The sequence below is a fragment of the Apis mellifera genome, linkage group LG3 (assembly GCF_003254395.2).
Source record: "Apis mellifera strain DH4 linkage group LG3, Amel_HAv3.1, whole genome shotgun sequence".
In the NCBI taxonomy this organism is placed as follows: domain Eukaryota; kingdom Metazoa; phylum Arthropoda; class Insecta; order Hymenoptera; family Apidae; genus Apis; species Apis mellifera.
This window is the reverse complement of record NC_037640.1, coordinates 4,964,242-4,991,324: the sequence shown is the minus strand read 5'-3', so window position 1 is coordinate 4,991,324 and position 27,083 is coordinate 4,964,242. Positions and strand designations below refer to the sequence as shown.

General features: G+C 29.6%; 2 protein-coding genes across 3 annotated transcripts in view; one reads left to right on the top strand and one right to left on the bottom strand.

The window, feature by feature from the left end:
- Positions 1-21,084, top strand: part of LOC100577242 (sterile alpha and TIR motif-containing protein 1) — a 38,735-nt gene extending 17,651 nt beyond the window's left edge. Inside the window, 8 exon segments of the mRNA XM_026439806.1 lie at positions 696-916; positions 1,490-1,742; positions 2,591-2,758; positions 14,337-14,438; positions 16,064-18,064; positions 18,150-18,316; positions 18,447-18,659; positions 19,324-21,084. Of these exon segments, the coding sequence (XP_026295591.1) occupies positions 696-916; positions 1,490-1,742; positions 2,591-2,758; positions 14,337-14,438; positions 16,064-18,064; positions 18,150-18,316; positions 18,447-18,659; positions 19,324-20,269 (4,071 nt within the window). The 3' untranslated portion in view covers positions 20,270-21,084.
- Positions 21,085-21,836: 752 nt separating this feature from the next.
- LOC413194 (myeloid differentiation primary response protein MyD88-A) lies at positions 21,837-26,438 on the bottom strand. 2 transcript variants are annotated; one of them, XM_006560440.3, is made up of 8 exons: positions 25,815-26,438; positions 25,523-25,719; positions 25,358-25,429; positions 25,151-25,278; positions 24,847-25,012; positions 24,226-24,780; positions 22,066-22,108; positions 21,837-21,973 (listed from the first exon to the last, which is right to left on the bottom strand). In XM_006560440.3, exons 1-7 carry the CDS (start codon positions 25,928-25,930, stop codon positions 22,074-22,076), a joined length of 1,269 nt encoding a protein of 422 aa, XP_006560503.2. In that variant the 5' UTR covers positions 25,931-26,438; the 3' UTR covers positions 21,837-21,973; positions 22,066-22,073. The 2 variants fall into 2 exon arrangements, with proteins under 2 accessions (XP_006560503.2, XP_006560502.2); XM_006560439.3 differs by having other exon boundaries at positions 25,358-25,453; positions 25,815-26,436.
- Between the last annotated feature and the right edge of the window lie 645 nt (positions 26,439-27,083).

Below are 27,083 nucleotides of genomic sequence, written 5' to 3'. Positions count from 1 at the left end.
ATTTAAAAGCATTTATTTGAAATAAATCATCTTTGCAACAAAGGAATTCATTTCATGTTTGATTTCCTTGGAAGTAAATAGTTCTTCTTCCAATTCCTCATATACACAAGTAGATGGACAATTAAATTAAAAACTTATTGGATAATTAAAAAAATTAATATCAGTAAATGAACTATAAATTTAGAATTTTAAAAAATTTAAAGAAATATATATAAAAAAATTGATATTATTTTTTTTTTGCTAATTTATCATTTCCTCTTTTACTACTCGTAGATCACAGTATATAATTTTCGAAATTCTTCTTTGCGTCCTTCTAGTAAATATTTCTATTTCTTAAAATGAAAAATTTCTATTTCTATTCTAAAGTATTGCAAATATCTCTCTCTTTCTCTCTCTCTCTCATTCTTAAAATATAGAAGATAAATTTGAATTTTTTATTTTTCATTTGAACCTAAAAAAAAAGATCGTCTAAATTGCACAATTGTCGCGAAAAATTGATTCCAACGAGCGTAACTAAAAGTAGGTGAAAAATCGGTGAAAAGCGATCATTACGATCCACGTGAAAAACAGAGTGACGAAAGGTTGAGAAAAGAAAACGAAAGAAGAGAAAGAGAGTGAGTAAAGAGACGAATAGGCGAGAATGAGTCATCTCACGTGGATTTTAAATAGAACGTAAACGACTTTTGACTCGGCAGATGCTGACGACGAACCAGAGCCAGAGCAGCAGCAGTTCGAGCAGGGTGGCCACCAAATCCTCGCAGAGGATTCTTACCTCGTCCTCGTCGAGTGAGATGAAAGCAAGCTCAATGAAGAGCGACCTAAGAGAACTTCAACGCGGCATATCCGAGATGAAGAACAATATTTCGACGAATTTTTCACAACGACTGCGCAGCAGCATGGAAAACCTCGTGGACAGGTTAGCATCATTTTTATTCTCTTTCTTTTATCATCAAGTTGAATCTAACAATTTCGAAATCGTGTACATATATATATAGGAAACATTATACAGGATGATAATGTTTTAGTGTTAAAAATTTTTATCATCTTGCACTACACTTGTAAAAATTTTTGATAATTAATAATATATGCTAAATTTTCCTCTACGATATTCTACTCAAACATTTCCATTCTTCGTTCTACATTTATTTAAAATTTGAATAATTAGAAAAGAAAGAAGAAGAAATATTTAACAATAATAACTCGTCGAATCGAATTCCACGATTCATTCAAAATACCAATTTCTAGAAGAATCCTTAAACTCGTTAAAAACTGCTGAATTGTTAAAGAATTGTGAAATGTACATCAGGTAATCAAATTTCACGAATTGATGAATCTTCCTCTTTGAATCCATCTTGAAATCAGCAAATTAACCCACGGATTATTCATAAAACGCCCGTTTTACCCGATTTTTCGTGATTATATTATAAGTTCTTCTCTCGCGAAGAGAATCCAAATTTTTCCCCTCCCTCCACACGTTTACTTTCCACAGGGACACGAATGGATCGGAGGAAGCCGATCTGACGGAGCCCTTGGTCACGTTTCCGGATCCGGATACGCCGCCACCAGCCACAGGGACAGGAGGATCACCCTCCCAATTGACCTCCCTGAACTCGTTGAACAATCTTCACACCATGAGCCCACAGATCAACATGTCGAACATTTCGAACATGACGAACCTTCCTGCTGGACAGGAAACGATGAAGTTCGAGCAGAAGAAGATGACAAGCGCGTCCAAGACCAAGGTGAGCGTTTCTTTTTATCATTGGAAATACGAGAGATCCAATCTTCCTTTGATAGATTTGAAAAAGCGAGGTATTAGATTCGTAAAAATGTTTCTCTGCTCAAGATCGAGAGCTCGATGATTTGATGAAGGATTGGTTTGGAATCGAATTGCGCCCAAATTGCGTATATTAAATAATCGATCTCTTAGATTTCCTCGCGAACGTTTTGGTGACGCGAAGCTGCGCAATATTTGGCCGGAGGTGCGGTTTCCTCTAAGTAGTCTAGGTCAAGGACTTGGGATCTATCTCTAGGTAACTTCTCTCAGCCAAGCTGCCAGCCACGATGCATGCACGTTCATTGTAGCGCCGTGTTATCCATTTTTTCTTCTTCATCTTTTCTCTTTCTCTTGCTCATTATTCGTCTCGATTTCGTATGGAAATTTCTCACCGTCTTTTCGAAAAGATTCTTTACACGGATAATTCGTTTGAAAAAAGGAGGGAGGAAATTTGCATTCGCGAGTATATATGCAAGAAAGACTTTGTACCCGGTTATTTTTACGTCGAATCTCGCGTCTAGCTCCCTCAACAGCTCAACTCTTTCCGTTTCGATTCTATCTTTAACTTCATTTCCGTCACGCCAAGGTCGCTGTTTCCACCCTTCCACCCGTAAACTTCTCGAACAATCGCAACATCGTATCATCACGCGTTAATAAGGAAAGCTTAGCTTTTCAATTTTTCCAAAAGCTAAAGAAATTCAGTTAAAATATCGTCCGGAGGAACGGCGTCCAAATTTTCTCGCCATTGCGGAAATTAATCGTCTCCCGGCCCGAGTTTTCATCGAGTTTTAAATCCACTCCGCGAATTTTCAGGTCGTCACGGACGGATTCAGCGCCGAGAAAGCGACGGCGAACAGCGCCGAGATGAGAGCTTTACAGACTGGCGACGTCTCGTACAAGGAGCAAAGCGCCGCGACGGCGGCCAGGGCCCGCGTCGAACTCGATGGCGTCTCCGCCGAGAAAAGCGTGGCCGCTGCAAGGGTGAGTTCGCCTAGTAAAAGTTCCTACTGTTCTGACGTTTTGATGAACGTACCCGCGGAATCCTCGTACATTAGAGCCTCTTAACTTTCCGCCAAGGTCGCGATAAATCACGCAGAAAACGTTCTACCTCTCCGTAGAAAGGGCAGAGTCGTAAGACGAGACGTAAGAATTCGCAAAGGGGGGATTAATTTATCCTTTAAGATTTTAACTCTTCTTCTCTTAATAAAAAGAAGAAGAAGAAGGAAACGTGAAATAAGATTTCAACATTTTCTGGAATTTTAATCTCTCTCGAGAATTCGCAGAATTTTTTCCCCTCTTGGTTTTTAATTATTTTCATGACGTTTTAATATACCAGATATTTTTTAAATATTCTTTCAAGTCTGAATTAAACGTAAATTTATTTATCCTAGATTGAAAACCGAAATTTTCATTCTGATAATACGATAACCTTTCGCGAACGAGATATCTCTGTGCAACGTTTATTAAAATTTGGAATGGAATATAATTCGTTTGCCGTCAAAATTTCATGGTCGACGCGAAAGGAATAAGAAACGAAGGATACATTTTTACATTTTATTTTAAGGATAGAAAAGAATCGATATCTTTAGAAGAAGTCGTCACAATGAACGATAGCATTCGGTTGTTCCGGTGCTATGGAAGGATCCACCGGAAGGCGCGTTGCTCTGGGTGCGGCCTAAGCTCGAATAGTTTGGCACGAAACTGGCCGCGCAGAGGAACTTGCCTCCTCTTAGGTCGTTGACACGTTTGCTTCTCCTGCTGATGATCTCTCGCGTTCGAACGCCGACTGTTCTCACGTGATCGTCGTATAAACATTCTCTAAAATCTCTCTCTTGAAATCTCCAACGTTCGCGGAAATGCTGAAGCGTTGCTGCTATTCCGGAATTGAAATTTCGGAACACGTGATATCACGGGCCGAAATTAGGAATAGAATCGAAAAATAGATTTTTTTTTCCCCTGTAATAAATTGGCGAAAACATTTACGATTTTTTTTTTTTTTTTTTGAAGTTAAGAAGCAATAAGACGCAGGTTTTTTTATTTGTCGAAGTCTTAAAATATTCGAATACTCGGTGACCAACAGACAGGAATAATTTGTGGCATTTTTTTCACTGTTTGTTTTTCTCTTCCTTCTTTAAGTTTTTTTTTTCTTTTTTTTAACTCGACGTATTTTATGGATACAAATAAGAAGAATGAATGATCAATAAAATTGAAACGGATATATCATTTATCAAATTTGAACAAGGAAAAAAAAATGTCAAAATAAAATTTAGCTATCGTTCTTACGATCAATCAATACTGCATATAATTGATTTTCAAGAAACATCGATATATCAATCGGTAAAACAATGTAGTATTAAAATTATGTTAGCATCGTTACATCGTTCTCGTTTTGTATATTTCTTTAGTAGATTCAACGTGGAAACGTTTCTAGAACGCATTTCTTTGTATATTCAACGTGGAAACGTTTCTAGAACACGTCGAAATTATACGAGATTTGTGGATTGCGCGAGGTTATTTGCCCTGTGAAAATCGTCGAACTCGCGAGTATCACGATCACATTGTCGATTACGCTGGCAGTTTTCACTGGATATCCGACTATTTATGCTGACTCGAGGTTCTAAATTTAACTGTTTTTCGCCAGGCTGTGTAGCCTTTGAGTCATCTAGGGAATTTTTGAAACCGAGCCAATGACTGCCAACAAAGCGCACAATGTTGTTCCCTGCCTCTTACGTGGATCCATCGATGTTTCGCCTTAAAAGAAATTCTTTCGCGTACTTTTCTTCCCTTTTCTCCATTTCTCTCGTGTGATTTTTCGCGTCTTTTTGTTCTTGTTTTATAGAATTGAACCGTTTTTTGAACGAGTAAATTACGCGAAGAAAAAAAGTTAGGTTAGGTTGAAGTTTTTAGGTCGAAATATATTTTTATACTATTGTCGCCTTTATTATTGTTAAAAAAAGTATCTGATTTCTTTACTTCTTTCTTGATTACAAAGATTATAGATTACAGATTAGATTGAAACTTTATCTCGAATTATAATTCTATAAATACGTTCATAAGAATGAAATACATTCAGGATCCTCTTAAGGTTTTTTTAAATGAAACGATTATCTCGAAACACGAGTCAAGATATCCGGTCGAATTTATTATCGTTCAACCTTTCTACTTAATGAAACTTTCGCGTGTCTACCTTTCGTGTCTAAAGCTTCATCACGGGGGACAATGGATTTTCCAAGTTTACGCGAACTATTTCTTCGTAATGGCGTGTTCTTAACTGAACCTTGACCCGTTAACCGTAAATTTAACGTTTCCTCGATCGATTAACTTTTAGAAATTTTTCCTCGTTACATTAATTTTATTACAATTAAAAAGTCGAGAATGCTTGTTAAAAAAGCAAGTAATCTTCAAAGGGTTTGACTTATGCAACTCGATTATTCGAACCTAGGGAAGTCTGATTACCGATCAAACGATGGTATAATGGCAAAAATTGGCACAGCAATCGTTGGCAAACTATCGTTCGTTGTATATCCTCGATGAATCATTGGTTGCACGTGTTTAGGAATTACGCATGTGATTTCGATAAAATGAATCACAACAAATCGGTCGAAAGAATCAGAAAAATGAATAAAACATTGAATATCTTCTTCGACACTCGAACAAATAATTAAAAATTCTCTTTAAGATGAAACTTGAACTTTTGATCTCGAATTATGATATTTCTTTATTTCTAAACAAAAAAAAAAAAAAAAAATACGTTTTAAATACAAACAAAATATCTGATTAAATTGAATTGTAAGCATATCTTTCGTATAAATAATTCTAAAATAAACATATTATCACAATTTTCCAAGATAAATATTAAATTTCAACAATAATGCGAATGGATAGATTATCGTAAAAAAAAAAGGTTAAAACGATAATTTAGTAATTAAATATTATTCTCAAATTTGCAAGGATGAAGAAAGGCTCGAACAAAAAATTAAATATCGCGAATACCTCAAAAATATTTTGTCATGTTTGCGACGTATCCTTGCTGCCACGCGCAGAGATGTTTCCATGGGGATGGAATACCTCCTTAAAGGGGGTGGATGCGGTCGAATCGCGATCGATCGGTGTTCCCTCGAGGACAAACCAGTTAGTTGTTGGCGCTGTTGGCGGTCGGTTGGGCGCGTGTCGATGGGTCAACCGTTGTCGAGTTTAACGCGGAGATTTTTCCCCGTGTTCAGGCCCAAAAACGGGGCCGAGCGGCGAGGAATCATGGCGAACGACCCCTTCGGAGAGAAACCCTCCTTGAAAATGGTACGAGAAAACCGCCTCGACATAAGGTATAAAATGTTCCGCGTGCGTGGAGGAGGAGGAGGAGGAGGCGGTGGAGTGAATCGATCCGTTTTCTTTCTTATTCTATCTTGTTTTGAAGGAAAATAGCGCAACACGACTTTGATTATACGTTAGGGAATTGAGGAAGTGTGATAACCTAGTGTTGATATTGTTGAATAAATATTGATCGGCGGTGTTTAATATTGCTCTTTGACACGTGTTTAAAGGAAAAGAGTTTAAAAAAAAAAGAAATGACATTAGTTTAAGTGTCAGTGACGTAATTAAGTACGTTTTATTTGTATCGTTATAAAATGTTATATCGATAATTAATAAAATCCATGTGGTGTCATCTGGTGGGAAGTTGTAACACGTGCCATTGTCATTGGAATCTTTGCCAAAAAAGTGAAATGTATCGTCATATCTTCGTATGTATTCGAAGGATAATAGAATCATATTTATCCTATTGTTCGAGGTGAAAGAAATTTTTTTTTTTTTATTTACGTAAGCAAAAAAGAAGATTATTGTAATTTCAATTACACGCTTTGTATACATTTTATCAAGAGAAATTTTAGACTTCTACAGAGTCTTATAAAGTCATCGAACGATAATCGAGGTTTTTCATCCTCGAGTGGGACGATAAGTGTTCGTGAACGAATCCATTCACTATTCTTACTACGAAACTTTACTAGCCTTTTATAATTAGAGGGCGATTAATTAATCTATTATAGAGGAAGATGAAAACGATTCGTGCTAATCAAACGATTGCCACGAGTTTAGCGTTCTTTTAATTGCGTGATCGCGAACGAAACACGCGCATCCGCAAACGTTTACGTAATACACGTCGACCTTCTTCCTTTGCGATCGATCGTTTCGTTTCTAATTTATCACGAACGATCGATACGAGGTGTTTAGTGAGCAAACGATTTTAAACCGTCTCATAGTAGTTATTTTGAAAATGGAATAGATTTATTGAGAGTTTTCTGTGTATACAGAAAACAAAGTTAAATTAAAGGAAACGAGGTTTAAGGGGTGAGAATTGAGGGGGATGAGATATTGTACAGGGAAGATCGAGTAGTGAAAAATTAAAAAATTTTATTCGCAAAACTTATAAAATTTATAAAATGCGCTTTTTAATATCTGTTTAATTTAATGTGAATCATTTTATATGTATCATATCTTGGGAATTTGTGATACATTTTGTACTTATCGATATTATATATTTCACTGAACAACGCTTCTATTTTTGGTATTTGATTGTGTTAATATAATTACATTATCATATCTTTCAGGAATATCAGAATAACATCTACCCAATATCCATTTTAAAATTTTTTTTATCAAGATTTTATTATTTAGATTTTGGAACTTAAGTCAAAAATTTAGGAACATCTGTTAATTGAGGAGATTCTAGAGATAATTCAAGCAATATTTTCTTTTCCAAAAACTTTACTTACAGCTTTGTAAATTATTAATAAAAAATGTAGTGATGGGTATGTGCTGTCGCTCGAGCATGAACAAGTCCAAAGAACATGTGTCAAAATTTTTTAAAAAACATTTCTTTAAGTCAACTATCAATTATCGTGTTTTTCAAAATTTAAAAACTTTTCTTCAAAGATTCTTATCGGGATAATAACAAAATACGTCGCCTCTTTTCTCAATCATGCAGAATTCACGAACGATTTATTTCATGTAACATTGTGTTTTTGTATCTACTCCACGATTCCTTCATTCAGTGACGAATAGTGAGATCAGTCCCTCAAATTTCGACCAGAATTTTCGCGAATCATTGCCAACGTGAAGCGTTAGATGTCACCGATATCTCCGCAAAACCGAAATAGAGTTCGGCTATGAGAACTTCGGGTAATGTGCCAGCATCTTCTCTCGCTTTTCTCAAGAACACGTTCAAGGTCTTTCTCATCATCACGAACTAGGGAATTTATTCTTCTTTATCGTTGATTGAACGATTGTATCATATACAGAGTAATATGGAAATATCAGATATTTAGATAATTTTTCAGATAATTTTAAATATTTTTCTTTACAAGTAATTTCATAATAGCTTTGTTAACAATTTATTAAATTCAAAAAAAAATTACAACACAATCGATCACAACACATGATAAAATAGTGAATCACGATGATATTATTGGGTATGTGTCAATAAAGCAAACACGAACAAACACATGTCGAAGAAAGTCATAATAGAATATAATAAATATTTTTTATCAAAAAAAAAAAAATAAATAAATAAACAAATTATATTAAATTATATATACTTCCTTTCATCAATTGCTCCTTTTCTCATTCATTCTATACCAACAATTAATTATTTTATTTCTGAATAAGATGCGATTCGATATAATTTGTTATATTCAACAAAATTTCTTCGACCATGTTGTTTGGATTTGTTCATGCTCACTCGCAGCACATACCCAACGCTACCGACTTATCTCTTTCGATTGATTAGCCAATGTTTTTTTTTTTTTTTATTATTAATAATTTATTAACAAAATCATAATATTTGAAATTATTTCAGGAATGAATTATTTCAATGATGAAATGTAATATTGTAATATTAAAGATAATCTTCGATAATATTGCGATTAAATATAAATATTTCTAGAAACAAAAGATTAGGATAAAATGATAAGAATATAATAACAATATAATAAAGAATTATTGATGCTATCACAATAATAATAATTATTATCGGTAAAATTCAAAGAAAATTATAGAAAGAGTTGATGGCATTATCGTGTATTTGATCGACTGTGATTCATAATAGTAATTTTTATAAAAAAAAACTTCCTTCCTTAGTTTACTCACCGTTTATGTATCTATGATAAAATGATTTTATTTTTATAATTACAAGAAAAAAAAAATATCGATAATGTTTTCGTTCAGATAAGAGAAAATGATTTATTAATTTTCAATTGAAATTTATTTGGTATTACTGAAGGGAAAAAATAATTATTCGAAGCATTTTTTCAAAGTTTGATAAAATATCTAAATTTGTGTCTTGTTCTCAATTGTTATTAAACTATCTCAAAAAAAAAAATTATAAATCTTATAAAAATACACGATTTATAATAAACATTCTATAAATTTTACATGAGTCTAAATCCTTTGAAAGAAGTACAAAAATCGCTGGAAAAATAAATTTCAGTATTTATAAACTTTTCCATCTAAAAATTTCATTTCAATTTGCTGGAATTTTTATTTCTTCAATGTCAACATTTCGATCGTTTAAAATTAATATTTAACAGTTATAATTAAAACATTGCATTGACGATAATTTCGAATTAGATTATTTATAAGTACATCTGTCGAAACACGCTAATAAGCTGTTAACAAAGGAAGCATCGTTGGCACGAAGTATCGCAATAAAAATCTTCGTCATCTATCAACAAGTTGCTAAACATTACAATGTCGGTTACAAATTTAGAATAGATGGAAGATATCTTAAGATCTTTAAAAAAAAAAATTGCAATTCATATTATATTTGAATTACATGCGTTATTATTATTATCATACTCGTTCTTAAAATAATTTCCCAGTTTAAAAATAAATCGTAAAAATTTATTTTCAAATATTTTCTCTCTCTCCATTTATTTATATTTCAACAAATTTTCATTAAAAATACATCATCCATTCTTTCCATCCACTTCTTCTCGATATTTATCTTTCGATCACTACGCCAAAAAATCTCGACAAAACAATCTTTAAAGCTTCTTAAAACTCTCTTCGAAGATTAATCGTAGCAATAAATTACTTTTATAATTTACGCTCGAGACTTATATCGAACTGAAAGAATTTTGGCTATGTTATCCTTCATCCATACCGCAGAAGCATTCGCCCAAAATATTGTCGCAACATCGGTTGTTCAGATATCCAAAAATTCACGATAATTCACGCGCGTTATTTCTAGTCGTGAAAAAATAGAAACAGAGCCACGAAATCGTCTAAAAATCAAACTGACCGCCAGATGTCTGGCCACGATGCAGAGGAGTGGTTGTGAAAGTTGAAACTCACGCGCACCACTTGTGAATATCTCGTTGATTAGAGTGGTTCATTCAGTTTCTCCTCAGTTGTTTTCTCTAATTTTTGGTGAAAAATTAATACTATTTCTATTTTTGTGCATTCAATTATCCAAGAGACTGGCCAATAAAATCAATGAAGCCAATTTCACGTTGATAAAATTTTTAGATGGAATTAGTTTGAATAAATAAGTGAAGAAATATTCTAATTTTAATTTATATCTATCAGAACTTTTAAAATATTGAAAGAATTAATATTGTTATAATTTTAAAAAAAAAATATTAATCATTGTTATAGTTCTATGTTTAATATTCAAGACAATCTTTTTTAATCTTTCTTTTAACCGGTCAGTTTCTCCGTCATTTGCTCCAATCTTTCGAAATTCTTTAATTACGATTATTATTATTATTATTATTTTTTTTTTCCAATGAAAAATAAAAATTATCGTATTATCGGTGAATACGATATCGAGATTTATCTTATCGATTTAACGATTAATTCAATTGATTTGAATCGGATCGATTCAAATATAATTGTTGTATATGTAGTTGGAATTCGTCGATCGACGAGTAGTGGTGAATTTAAAGAGGAGAAAATAGTCGCGTCTTGTTGTCTTCGAAGATAGTATGCACCCTCGTCGACAAGATGAGCGCGCCGTGGCCAGTGCATCGTGGTGTACATATGCACCGAAAAAAGTTCGATCGATCCCACGTAAGTGATTCCATTTAATTTTCGAAAGATTCTTCTGATATTTGAATTTTTGATTCATACGGGTTTAATATAAATATTGATATTTTTCCGTGTCTAAACTTTCACAAATTTTAATTAAATGAAAGAATAATTTTTTTAAATTATCTGTTTTAAATATTTTTTATTATACTGTCAAAGAGGTTAAAGATGAATGGATTTGATTGAAAGTGAAAGAGAGAGATTTGTATATTTAGAGATTTATTATATATTTAAAATGATTCCAACATTATTTTAAGATGTTAAATATATTATCATTTTATATATATATATCAATTCATCAATAAATGTTTATCGCGATACACGTGTGTCCATTGTGTCTTTGAGTGTTCTGTTCTAATTTTTCTATCATTTAGAATCTTTACAAATACTGATAATATTTAATAAAGTTACCCAATCTTTCATATATATATATACAATTTGATGTAATAATATAGATAATTTAAATATATCTTTTTTTTTTTTAATTCATCTTGTATCCTTCCAAATCGGCATAAAGCCAAATATATCGTTTTTCATCGCTTAATTTCAAGCGATAATATAGCATTTCATTTTCATTCAATAATTCAAAGGATGGATCGATAGATCTTTCAACACATCAAGTAGAATTTATTTTCACACGAATTGGTTATTTGAAAGTCGCGTGTCGCTGACGTAAATGATCCGAAGAAGATATCTGAAAACCGGATGAAGAACCGTTGAGAATACATTTAAATTTGTTAAATTTATTTTATATACCAGCGCGTTTCTATATATTCCAACTCGTCGAGCTCGAGCTTCTATATAAACATAAGAAGGCGCGAAAAATTATCGATTCGAATGATCGGCTTCGATGAATTCTAAGATAGAGAGAAATAAAAAAAAAAAAGAATGTGAAAATTTATTAAATACACGAACGATCCAAAGTTCTCGACGTTGACGATATTTCTTTTTTTTAGATCGTAAAAAAAGAAACAGTCCTTGGATCGCAATTTTTTTTTAGAAAACGTCTGATCTTACACCAGAGATACAATTTAAATATTGCTCTGAGAATAATTTTTTTAAATACAATTACGGAAATTCTTCTATGCAAGAATTAAATGTAAAATATGTTATCGATATATAACGTATTTGTTCTCGATCGATAAAAGAAAATTCTATTATACTGCATTTGCATTCGATAAAAACGTTTCAAAATATTGTTTAAAACAATCTCTTTCTACGATCCATCGCATTTGCAATTATTCGCGATATTTTTGTCGAATCGCGCTCTAAAGTCCGTCAGAAACGATAAGCCGTTGACCACGTGGGGCACACGCTCGTCGGCCGGGGAATCGCGCGCGCAAGGTGGTGGCAGGGATGGGCGAAACACGGAAAACGTTGCGGATCCGTGACGAGACGCTCAGATTATATTTAGAGAAATACGTCAGAAGCGTCGTGGAGAGGTCGAGCCGCGGCCGATGAGCTTTCGACGAAACAGATTGTTATGGAACTGTGTCGTGAAAGCTCGTTCTCCGAGGTTTTCCGCGTCGAGCCGCGCTAGACAGCGTCACTTCCTCGCTTGATTGATCGTCGATTTTCGATAGTTCTTCGAGACGCGAATTTTTCTTCATTTTTTCTAGTGAAAAAATTTGGTAATTGGTTAATTAGAAATTTTATATCATTATTTTTATGATAATTTGATTTAGAGATTGAAAATAGTTGAAATTTGGAAATTGAAAGTGAAATAAAAGATTTTATTCTCTGGTTTTATCGAGTTTTTTTTACTTAGTTTTCTGTTTCTTCGTGGAAATGTAGAAATAATTGTGATCAGCGTGTTGTTAAATAGAGAATTTTTTTGTGATATATGGTTTGGGGGATGAAATTTGGAGGGTTAACTTTATTTTGTATATTGGATTAATATTTGGAATAATATTGAAAAAAGTTTTACACTCGAATTGATATTTGAGGTTATGTATTGATTTTCTCTAATGGAAATGTGATTAGTAATCTAGAAGATAGCAACTTTTATTGAAATTATACTTATGAATCATTTGTTTCACTCTTTCAACTTATATCTAATTATATATTTGATTTTAGAAACCTTTTAACATTAAACAATTTTCAATATATGAGTTCTTTTTTTAAAATTTATTTATTTTGTTTTAATAAAATCATTTTAAAAAATAAATTACCAATTATCAGTGATTTAGAATCTCTTTACATAATTATTCCATGATAATAAAATTATATTCATTTTTTTAATTTTATTTTACATAGAGAAGAAATATTTTTAAATTATTTGAATTTTATAATTCGAGATATTAATCGAATATTATCGAGATTGCAATTTGAAAAAGGTTAGGAAATTGATCTAGTTTTTTCGTAAATATTAAATTGTATGCAGTAAAGAAATTAAAAGAAAAATTCGAGCATTCACATCTATCAGAGTTAATTATTTAAATACTTCAAAAAAAGCCACAATTAAAAAAAAAAGTTAGAAAAAAATTATGTAAGTTCCCTCATGAATATTTGTATGCAATTAAAAGGTATGCGCACGCGCACTATAATCTGTCGGAGAATGATGGAAATCTACTACTGAAAGCACAGTGACGCAATTGCATCGTTTCACGATATTATCGGTATTCGTCTGTAAATTAGCATCATTATTAACCAACGAAAACGTAAGTGGGTCTTCGATAGTGCGCTAATTCCCTCCAACATACGTTTCTAATTTAAATATCCTTGTCTGCAAAGAATTCGCTATTTCGAGAAGATACATTTCATAAATATCGTTTGCTTTTCTAGAAGATTTTTTAGAAGATTATACTTCAAAGATTCTCAAGCGCTTTGAAGTTCGTTTATGATATATTTTTAGAATAATATAGGAACTTAGTTTTCGTAATCTTTATCAAACCGTTTTAGTATTGTATTTTCGAAATTCCAAATCGTTTGAAGATTCCTATTCGTTTTATTAAATATTTGGAACCATGAACTTGAAACGTTCAGGTTTTATTTTAGATTTCCTGGAACTATTTTTAAGTATCGATTTCCTATGAATATATACGCCGTTGGTGAAATATTTTTGATAACTAAATTTTTTATAACAATATTACTTTCTATCGCTGTGATTAAAATAATTTTAATTTTTTTATATTTTAATAACAATTATATATATTATTATAAATGAATTAAAATTCGGATATTTATAATAATATATTTTTCTTTCCTTTTATTCTTGACCATATTTTTAGATTATTTATTTATTTTTATTGATAAAATATTTCAAGGTTTTTATTATTTTCTTAAAATATCTCCCTTTTCTTATTTAAAACGAAATTGAAAAATATCGAAGATATTTTTAAATATTAGTTTCTTCGTTGAAATATTTTTAAAACGCTATCTTTATATAGATTGTTGAAAAATATAATAAAATAAAATTTTGCTCACATTTCAACCGCCCTCGTAAAAAATATTAATAAACCTCGTTTATCTGTTACAGGAACAGAGAAGTCTAAAAGCTGGAGATTTATCGCATCAAGAGAGTAATAATATGGCTGCATCGACGATGAAATTACAGAGTGATTCCTTCAGTTCAGAGAAGGTAAAAAAATAATACTTACTTTTTCAAAAATTTATTCTAATTTTTTAGCCAAATTCTGATTTTAATAATAAAAACGATTGTGATATAATTCATCATTTATCGATATTTCCAGCAACCAAATTATCAAATCCATATATAATTCACAAAAACAAAACTCGCATCGAAATTCCACTGTTCCGAGAAATGCTTAAAATAAATCCGCACGGAATAAATATTTCACGGTTTTCTTTGGAAATCCACTATATATCCAGAAACAGCAACTGTCGGAATAACAATCAATGTCGAAATTCGAAATGGCCGCCATTGAGTTAGAACCACTCATGTTTGGCCAGCCACCAAACATTCGAGAGTCCTATGGCTGTTCAACAGCCATATACTCGTTGGTTGGCACATGTGTAGACTACGGCCGAGTTCCATAAATTTATACTCGATATATAACACACGGACGAGCGATCCACAGCGTGAAAAATAGGAACTACAGATTTAAACGATGACCAGCTTGCCGGCGATGTTCAGTCTTTCTCGATTTCCCGCTCGGTAGCACGCCGAGATCGTGCCTCGAAAGACGCCGGAAACCGTCATGCTGCGGAAATGCAGTCTCGACTCTAGAATGGTATCTGTTTCCTCCTAATTGTGCCATCATTTTATCCCCCAACTTTTAATTGTTATCGATCACTCTCGTGTATCCCACTGGAAAAACAAGTGTTTTGGAAATATTTAAAGCTTGTTCAAGATTGGAGCGTAAAACTTAGGAAGTGGAATATTTTGAACCATTGATTTTTGAATTTAATTTTAAATTATTCGTTTTCTGCATAATTTTCGATTCTTTGAATTCTCGTATAATAAATATGATGTCTTAAAGATCTTTTAACTTATATTTTATACGGGTAAACTTAGAATTTAATTTGAAAACAAAATGTTTAAATGAAGTTATATATTTTGATTTAAAGATGTTTTATAAATAGTTTTACAATAAGACTGTCCCTTTTAAACTATCAATGATGTTTGATTATTATAAGTTGAAGAGAAGTTCAAGATTTATTCTAAACTTGTGTTTGATTGCATAGAAAATTATATGTTTATTACTAGTTAGTGAATCTCTTATAGAATAAGAAGGTTAATGGAAAATTTTGGAATATTCACATTCGATTTTGGATTGCGATGAGGCTCTGTCGTGTTCGTCGCATTACGTAGCGATACAGAAATAATAAAGATACTAGGAGCGGACGTGACACAGGCGTGATAATTCTCTGTGACGCCAAGTTATAGCTCGTTTCAGCGCCAACCTAGAATTCCTGCAAAGATTGATGATATCCTTTCTTAACTGCATTTGAGAAACTTGGAAAGCTCGTACAACAGAATGTTATTGATGCATATCAAAAATATAAAAGAATATTAAGTTCATGACTTATATATCAACTTATACACCAAAATGAACAAAGTTTAAAAAGAGAATATATTTTTGATTACTCTTTCAAAGTATCATGTGAATGAATTTTTTAAATTATAAGAGAAATAGAGTGGAAAATTATATTTACAATATTTTGAATTGACTTCGCATCTTTTAATTTCTTCTCATTGAAAAAAATATTATTCTAAAAGGAAATTTTTCTTTCCTCTTTCAGAAAGCTATGGCAGCTCAACAACAAAGACAAACGGTCACTTCAACCGGGATCTTCAACCATGAGAAACATATTTCTTCAGCAAGCTCCCAATCAAGCATCACAATTGCATCCAAAGGTGTCACTTCGAAATCGTCAATGATCTGCGCAGCAAATGCAGTAAATCAATTGATGAACGGCATAAGACCAGCCGAGGATGAACTCCTTTCGCTACCTCTGGACGATCTAGATCTTCTATGTTCGAAATCAAATTCCCAAGACGTCGATCGAGCCATCACCAAGTATTCCAATTTCTTGGACAATTTCGTAGAACGTTTGAAGGCTAACGATTGTAAAAATGACAAAGCTCCTTTGTTGCTGAACAGAGTGAACGAAATAATTAGAAAAGCATGGGCAGTGCCTACGTATGGTCACGAATTAGGTTATACTTTATGCAATACGCTCAGAACAAGAGGTGGTCTCGACCTGTTAATGTCGAACTGCGTGGCCAGCGATCACGAGTTACAGTTCTCCTCAGCTAGATTGCTAGAGCAATGCCTGACGACAGAGAACAGAGCCCATGTAGTAGAACATGGGCTAGAAAAGGTGGTAAACGTCGCCTGCGTATGTACGAAGAATGCCAACTCAGTGGACCATTCTAGAGTGGGTACAGGAATTCTGGAACATTTGTTCAAGCACAGTGAAGGGACCTGTAGCGATGTAATTAGACTAGGTGGTCTAGATGCCGTTCTATTCGAATGCAGAAAAAATGACATTGAGACATTAAGACATTGTGCAGGTGCTTTAGCCAATCTCTCTCTCTATGGAGGTGCAGAAAATCAAGAAGCTATGATCAAGAGAAAAGTACCCATGTGGTTATTCCCTCTGGCTTTCCACAATGATGATAATATCAAATATTATGCCTGTCTAGCAATCGCTGTACTAGTGGCTAATAAGGAGATAGAAGCTGCTGTATTAAAATCTGGTACTTTGGACTTAGTCGAGCCATTCGTCACCTCGCATAATCCTTATGAGTTTGCTAAATCAAATTTGGCGCACGCACATGGCCAAAGCAAAAATTGGTTGGAAAGACTTGTACCAGTATTAAGCTCGAAGAGAGAAGAAGCTAGAAATCTGGCGGCCTTTCATTTCTGCATGGAAGCAGGGATTAAAAAACAACAGGGCAAGACTGAAATCTTCCGTGCAATAGGAGCCATTGAGCCGTTAAAAAAAGTAGCTAGTTGTCCTAATGCGATTGCGTCCAAATACGCGGCGCAGGCGTTGCGTTTAATTGGAGAAGAGATTCCTCATAAACTTAGCCAACAGGTACCTCTCTGGTCTACAGAGGACGTTCGAGAATGGGTGAAGCAGATTGGATTCGCAGAATGTGCTCAAAATTTTGTAGAAAGCAGAGTTGATGGTGATTTATTGCTGCAGCTAACGGAAGAGAATCTCAAAGAAGATATTGGTTTGGCAAATGGTATCAGACGAAAACGGTTCACCAGAGAATTGCAAAATTTGAAGAAGATGGCTGATTATAGCAGTAGAGACACAGGGAATTTAAATAGTTTCTTACAATCTATTGGTCAAGAATTTTCAATCTACACATATAGTATGTTGAATGCTGGTGTTGATAAAGATTCTATAAGAAATTTGTCTGAAGACCAATTATTGAGTGAATGTGGCATTACAAACAGTATTCATCGATTGAGGATATTGGATGCCATTAAGAATATGCAACATAATCAACTGGGTTCATCAGAAGACGAATCGCCAGACAAATCCTTAGATGTATTTGTTAGTTATAGAAGATCAAATGGATCTCAATTGGCCAGTTTATTAAAAGTCCACTTACAATTGCGCGGTTTCTCTGTATTCATTGATGTTGAAAGGCTAGAGGCTGGCAAGTTCGATAACAATTTATTGCAAAGTATCAGACAAGCAAAACACTTCCTCCTTGTGTTAACACCCAAGGCTTTGGAAAGGTGTATACAAGATAACGAATGCAAAGACTGGGTTCATAGGGTAAATTATTGATTTATTTTTGTAAAATAAAGAAATTATTAATATTGTTAACAAATAATTTATATAGCATTGGTATTGTCTATAGGAAATTGTAGCAGCTCTACAATCGCAATGTAATATAATTCCCATCATAGATAATTTTCAATGGCCAGAGCCTGAGGAACTTCCTGAAGATATGCGAGCAGTTTGTCACTTTAATGGTGTACGATGGATTCACGATTATCAAGATGCTTGCGTAGACAAGCTTGAAAGGTAACTATATAAATTTATAATAATTCATAAAAAACTTAAGAAAAATACCTAATTTCTTTAATATTATATGTAATATTAACAATTATATATAAAAAAGATAAATTTAAAATAAAATTTTTTTAATTCTCAGGTTTATGCGAGGAGAAATACCAGCAGTCAGATCAGATATTCCAAGAAGCATTGCACCTAAAGATGTGACACAACCAAATGCACCGGGTAATACAAACATTCGACAAGCACCAAACTATCAACGTATGCACAGCAATGAAAGCAGAGGTAGTGACAAAGATTCAACAGGAGGACGAGATTGACTAGAGGGCCCGCCCACAGCTATATCGAATAGGTATTTATCATTTTTAAGTAATGCATTAAATAATACATTTTTAAATAAAATTCAATTTAATAAATTTTAGTCTTATTAAATTTTAGATTATAATAATTCTCTATAACGCATTTTTTTTTTTATTTCTATGCAGCCAGGATTAACACTCGCGCTTTAGACAATCAATCACGTCTAGGTCAGTCGGAAGAAATTTAATTTTATATTTATGTTTCAATTGATGTCTTATCAAATTGCTCTTTATGTTTTTTTATTTGCTTATTTGATGTCATTATTGTATCATTAGTTTAATTTTTATTATTTATTTGTAGTTTTAAAAGTAAGTTTAAATGTATTTAAATGTATTATATATTGTTATTTAAATCTAAGAATGACTTTTTAACAATTATTTTTTTATTCATGTTGCAACATTTCAATATTTATATAATTTTTTTAAAAAATCATTTAAAGACAGTGAAATATGAAAAAATAAAATATGAAAAAAAAAATAAAAAAATCATAAAAAATACGAAAAAATTAGTAAATATGAAAACAAATGATAATCTATCTTGAAAAAAACAAATATTGAATTTGCATGATTGTTGTACTTGTAATTGTACCAAAATAATTGTGCTTATTTATTCATTTGCATGATTAGAATCTACTATTGTTTTTATTTATATTGCAGGCTTAGAAAATCATCAAGTCCGTCCCGTTGGTTAATAGGTTTACCACCTACGTCTCCGAGATTGAAATTTATTCACACACATCCTGGAGGAAGTCCAGTACCGCGAAGACCTCCGCGATATCCTCCTTCTCCATCTACTAGATCTCGTTCGTTAGAATTGTTAGATCCAGATGAAAAAAAATCAGTCTCGCCTGTTAAAGAATCAGAAGCACAAGTGAGACCAAGGTCTAGAAGCTTAGATGGCTTGCTAGATGAAGATAGTGTAATGTCAGACATGAAGACTGAAGAATCATCTAAGCTATGTAACGAGAATAAAATTGATTCTAAAATATCTCTGGAGCCTTTAGACAAACTTTCTGATATTAAAATAGAAGATAATCTTTCTCAAATTGTACCACAAAAAATACAGAATGAAGTAGAAGGATCAATTAATCTTTATTCCAATGAATCTAATGATCAAAAAACAAATGAAAATCAGAGTCCAATACCAGTTCCTAGGCAACGATTGAAAACAGAAATGAAATCAGAATCAGTCACTGTTCAACAAGAAGAAACTCAAAAATCAAGCTCTGAAGAGAATAGTATTAAAGAAGAACATTCACTAATACGACCATCGAAACCATATCGATTTGTGAGTATGGATACTTCGAGTATGGAACATGAGAAAGAGAATTCTCAGACAAGCTCAGAGAACATTGATCCTTGTGATAATGCAGAATTAAAAAAACGATTGGTGGTAACGGGAAACGATAAATCTACACTTCTTAAAGCTAAGAGCTGTGGTGCGGGATTAGATTCCGACGAAAATATTTTATCAAACGAATATAAATCTAAGTCGCGAGAAGAAGGTTCATTACTTTCGCTTCCAACAGGAGCCGAGCCGAAACGAAAGAAAAACTTTATGGATAAATGCGTAAATAAAGTGCGGTCTTTCATGAAGAAATAATTTTCTTCAAATTATGGCAATATAAAGACTTGTTATTTAATTTTACAATTTGATTAATTATAGTAAACATGTCGATCGAGCTTGGTAAATCCAACTATACTTACGTAACCAAATATGGTATATGTATATTCGCTTCAAATTGTTTTTCTATTCTGTATTAAATATTTTCGAGATTTATAAACTTGCCTTGATAAACAATATTTTTTTTCTTTTTTTTTCTTTTTTTTAATATCATAATGATGTATCGTAATGAATGTACATATTTAAAATGTTTAAAAGAACAAAAGAAAAAGAATAATATAAAATTTTTCTAAAATCAATTTCCTATTAACTGTGAATATACATGATACTTAAAAAATGTACAGCAAATAAAAAAAATGATTATGAAATACTGCTAATAAAGTTACGAATTATCGTAATCTCACTTCTGTACAATACAGGCAGCATAAAAGTGTAATTAATGTTGTGCCTAAAAAAAGCCTTCATAGAAATCCAGAATTGAGAAAATGAATAAATGAATGAATGAGTGAATGAAAATGAGAGTGAGAGAAAAAGATGCGAAAAAAGAGAAATACGAGATATTTTCAATGTAATACGAACATGAAAAAGTAACCTGTTTTTTCAGGTAACTTTTATATTTCCTTATCAAATTGTATTATAGATATACTATAAATACGTAGATAAATAGCATTGCTATTTGTAATACTATTTTTTAGTCTGTTTTTTTAGATTATCATAATATATTTCACTTATGACATATGTCATGAGTGATGGCAGCTAACCCGCACGAAATAACAAAAGAAATTTAAACGTAACAATTGGTTACGATATTATTTTATCGTTTTTACTGTATCACTTTTAACTAAAGTTATTTTACATACGTACATAGAAAGTTCAAACAAAATATGAAGTGAATTACGAAGCTTCGACATATACTATTATTTTAAAGACCTGTCTAAAAATTGAGAAATGTATATTTTACCAAAGTTTCGTAAAGTAAAAGAATTTTATTAAAAGTTTGTTTCTTATAAAATAAATCTTATTGAACAAACCAATATAAGTTTAATTTATTGATACTTAAAAATTCCATTTTTACAAATATAAAATATTTAAAATATTACTCCTATTTCATAAAGAGCAAAAATTACAATTTTTATATTTATATTATACATTAATTGTTGTTTGTTACATTAAATTGTTAAAAATTTTTAATATTAATTATATATGAAATAAATGTTCATTTAATTATATATGATACAAATTGTGAATTTAAAAATAAAATTATTTTATCTATTTATAATATCATCCCTTCCTCTAAGTCGACGCAATAAAATTACATCTTGAATTTGAAGAGTTACACGTTTTGCATGTTGTGATAATAATGTGCAATCTTCAAAAAATTGAACAATATATGCTTCAACTGCTTCTTGCAATGCTTCAAGTGCAGATGCTTGAATTCTAGATATGAATTATAAAATTGAATTGAATATTTAAAGTTTAGAGCATGTTAAATTTATGTTTAAAAAAATGTTAAAAATTTTACCTGTCTACGTCACTATTAGGAAATAAATCTATAATAATATATCTAACTAAACGAGCAAAAGGAGCTTTTGGTATAATCAACTTTACAGTTTTTCTTAAATATCGAATTTCTTTTAAAGCTCGCGTCGTCCGAAGTACACGTCTATTTGCTGATATATTTGGCTAAAAAAAATGTATAATAATAATATTTTATATATAAATCTATTTATTAAAAATATTTAAATAGTTATATTGATTCTTAAAAATGCACTTACTCTAGACTTTACGCTAGGTGATCTTTGTGGATCATCAATTGATCTAAAATAATAAAACTATATTTTTTACAAATGTCATATGAAAAAAAATATAATGCATTTAATTTTGCATGCTTAATTGACACAGTCATTCCCATCAATTTTTGAAATCTGCGTTAAATTTTTTTTTTCAATTTCATTTTTATTTTATATTTATTATTTTTAATTCGAATTCCATGGCGAATTCCAATTCTCACAATATTTAATGAATAAGTAACGTATTCCGAAACAATCCTGTATCAGGATAAACATGCATAACTATAAATATTTCACATAACTATATAATAATGTTTATATTAATGCTATAATATAACAATGCTATTAAAGCATTGTTAAATTGATACAAAATTATTAATTTCTAAATTGTTTTGATTCTAAAATTCATATTCGTTAAGATCTCGAAAAAAAATGAATAAATAATTCCCTAGACAATTTGATTTTACAAAATTTAAAAAAAAAATCATTTCATACAGCGTTTTTTATTTCTTTAACGACTATAAAATGATATATGATACTTGCAAATATGCAAATATAAAAATCTTTCTCAGATACTTAAAAGATACTTCTATTTTATATAATTGTTCACTTTATTAGAAATAACCAATCAAATTCGTATTCCTTTCATGAAATTTCTTGCGAGGCGCGCACAATAGAAATATTACTTTTTAAAATAAATTTAAAATAATTATTGCAGCATTTTAAAATAATAATAATTTTTAAATTTATCAATAATTTTTAAATAATTATTTAATGATCTTTTAATTTTGTGAAATATGTATATTTATATATCTTTTAAAATTAAACATTTAAAAGAAATAATTTAGAAAGATAATAATTTTTTTGAAAATTAAATTTTTCGAATATTGAATATATAATTATAATCAATTTATATATCGTTATATCTTATTAATTTATTTAATATTAATCACATAAATTTATGTCAACTAACCTCGGATTACTTTTTCGACGAACCATTTTTGATATTTTTTATTTAAATTATAAAACATATATGTTTAATCTTTTTTATTTTTAATAATAGTTAATACTCGTTTAAAACATGATATTAGATCATAAAAAACATAACAAAATTAGAAGCAATGTCAATTAATAGCGCCACAATGTAAAAAATTTGGCGGGAATTATATTACAGAAAACATTTAACGATCGTTGTCCTATAGTATAAATCAATTTAATTATTTTCACTACTTTAACTCTTCGTGGTAAAGATTCACTTAATACAATATTATATTTTTTGTAACCAACTCACATTATATTTAATAATAATAAAGAAAATTCTTATTCGCGTAAATAAACAAGTAGCAGCACAACTATTATCATCACGTATTTTTCGATCTCAGAGCCCTCTTATAATATAATTTATCAACTAATAATATTGATACAAATTGTGTACTATAAACTTTTTTTTATAATTTTATATTAAATCGTGAATAATTTGTAAAATTTAGTTATTTAAAATATCAATTTACTAAAATTCATTTATTTTATTAAACTTATTAATGTTCAAGAGAATTTATTTCTTATTATTAGTATTATTATTAGTAATTGGTAATTTTTAAAATTTTATTAGTGTTAGTTTAATCATACAGCATATTAATTGTTTATTCTTATAAAAATATACATGTGAATATTTTTAAAAACTTTATTTTATTTATTTAACTGGATTTCCTTTTTTGAAATTTCAATTAGGATTCATTTTAATTTATTTAATTTCATACATAAGTTATATTATATATTCTTAAAATATATATTTATATTTTTATATATAAGAAAATTAATAATATTTCAGTATATTATTATCTATTTTCTTTAAATTTTGACAATATAATTCTATTTACACTCACAATGAATGTAAGGTTAATGAATCATGAAGACTTAACTTTTTCTTATAAATATATATAAATAAAAAAATGTTTAATATAAATTTATCTTATATTATTTATATATACATTATTATATACATTTTATATCTATATTATGAATTTATATACTTTATTAATACAATTTTATTTTTTTAATTATAAAATAAAATTAATAATAAATGTTTCTTTACAATTTAATAAGTATTTTAAATATTTTAAAAGTATTAACTTAATAAATTACATTTTTTTATATATTTATCTATAAGTCTTGTTTTATTCTTTTTTTCTATTAATTCTGTTGAATTTAATGTATCCAAAGATTCGATAGATGGTAAACTAATTGTTTTTGTAATTGAAGCATCTTCTCTTTTATTATTTTCTCCTTTTTTGGACCACATTTTAGACCATAGTAAAAAATGATTGTGTTTTTTATTATTATCCTTTGAATTATTATTTATACTGACAAATTCAAATTGGTTTGAATTTTCCTTTCTATCAAATGTTTCTTTTTTATTTTGTATTTGAAGCTTTTCTATTTCAATCTTTCTTTCTACATTACTTGTATTTTGTTTATCTTTGTCATTTTCATTATTCATATTCAGATTGCTGTCATTTTTTATGGGAAAAATATTTAGATTTTCTTTTATTTTATTTGATACTTGTATGGAATCTCTTAATTTTCCCCAGAAATTGTACGAAACCAATTTATTATAATCTAATATGACCATAAATTGTAATTGAGGTGGTAATCGACATCTTTCATATAAACATGGTATGATCTTTCTTTGTTGGGTTCCTGATTCAAACATTACATACAAAATTAAAATAAATTATTATTTAATGAATACATATTAAAACTTACCAATGCCCAATGCTTGAGCATAATTCAAAAAGAATTTATTTGCTGGACTTTTAAGAAAATTTGGTGATATAATAACAATTAGTCTATTACATCGATCTGATATTAATTTCATTACTGCTTCATGTTCAAATGTAATTCCACCAAGTAATTGATCTTTTAAACAAAGCTAAAAGATAATATATTTCATATATTTTTATATATATTATATATTATAGTATAAATATATAAAATATATTATTTTATACTATATATATTATATTATATACTTTATATATTATAGTATAAAATAATTTTAAATTTTTACCTTCAAATTATATTCTTTCTCAAGTTTATCCACCATTTCATTAGCAAATTTAATGTCTTCATCAGCATATAATATAAATGCATCATAATTTTGTTCTGATAGTCCTTGTTCTTTCCTATAGAAATCATCTATTAAAAAAAAAAATATATATATATATATAATAATTTTTAATTGCTTTATTTATGTATTGTCATACTTTTGACTTACCTATAGTAAGAATTTCTATCTCAGTGTCATTTTCAATTTTTTCAGCTGACGTTTGAGATTTTTGTAATTGTTCTAAATATTTTTCACCATCTCTTACTGCAATTTAAATTCAATAGAAGAGAAGAATTTAAAATAAGATATGTAACTTATATTATAATTACAAACCAAAAAGCTTTAATGTATCATCTAGGATATCCCATCTATCGATTTTTTCTAACAAATTTTGAAAATCCTTAATTGTAATATTTTTTTGTTTTTTTTTCCAATATGTTAAAATATATGCAGTTGGATCTGGATGTGATATAAGTAAAGGCATTAATTCTCCACCTAATTCGCATAAATGAGCAAGACCTCTCCAATCTCTAAAAATTTACAAATATAAAAAGTTATTGATTACTTAAAAACTTAATGGAGATAAAATTTTTAAAAAAATTTATATTAATCAAATATTAATTACCTTGGTAATTTATTTTCGCAAGGAATAACTTTTGGCGAATTTAATAATGATGAAACAACTTGTGTAGATTCGATAGATAAAGCAACAAGTGGTATTGTTGATAAATCAATTGTCATTTTTGTTTAATTTCAAAGTGTTTATATTAATATTAATTATTTTATTTATCAAACATTGATTTATTCTAATAATAAGAGATTTTCATATTGATGTTAAAGAATAAATTGAATTTTTTAATAGAATTTATATAACGGTATATCACTTATATCATATGAAGACATTTTGACGTGATAATTGTTCTTCAATTATTAATTTTAAATTGTTCACTATTATTTCTTATATTATACTATAATATTTTAATTTTTCTTTTAATAATTGTTAACATTAATTTAAAAATATTCTTCATGCATTTCTTTCGACACAATTTCTAAGAATTCTTAAAACGTCATTTTCATGATCAATCAATAGTTCAGAGTTGCCACAACATTATGCTCTTTCATATTAAACTGAATTTTCCGCAGGAAAATTTAAAGTTTTATTTCAAATAAGAGAATTCAAGAGGATCAACGCCATTTTTTAAATGTTTCTAAAAAAAACATTTTTTGAAGAAATATTTTTAACTCAAAAAATAATGTTAACAATCAATCTACTTATCCTATTTCTATCTTTTTCTGTTATTTGCTATCTTTGCTTATTTTTATTTACGATTTCCAGAAATAATCCTTATTTTTATTTTTTTTATTCTATTTATTCTTATCTGCATTCCTATTTGTCTATTTACGTCTAAATTTATATACTCAGGAAATAACTCAAATATTTGATTAATTTTATTGTTTTCTTTACCTATCTTATATGCGCATTTATACTATTTTTTTCATATTGTTAATCATTTTATAACAAAAATAACAATTAAAAGTTGTCAAGAAAAATGAGGAATATATATATATATATATATATATAAATTCAATTTTAATAAAAAAGTTCACAAATTGATATTATTTTGACTATGTTATAATAAAAAATATAATTTGTTGTAATATTAAAAAATGTAATTTTTAATTCATAAACAATTTAAGTTATACATGAATCCATTTCGTAATTAAAAAAATTTACAGTGAATACAATGAATACTATATAAGATATATTAAAAAAATTATTTTTATTTTTTTAAATTTGTTGTAAACTTTATTAAATTTTGTAATTGAATTGAATATAATGGATTAAATATAATTTTTACATTCACTATTTTAAATCCTAGAGCATACTGATAAA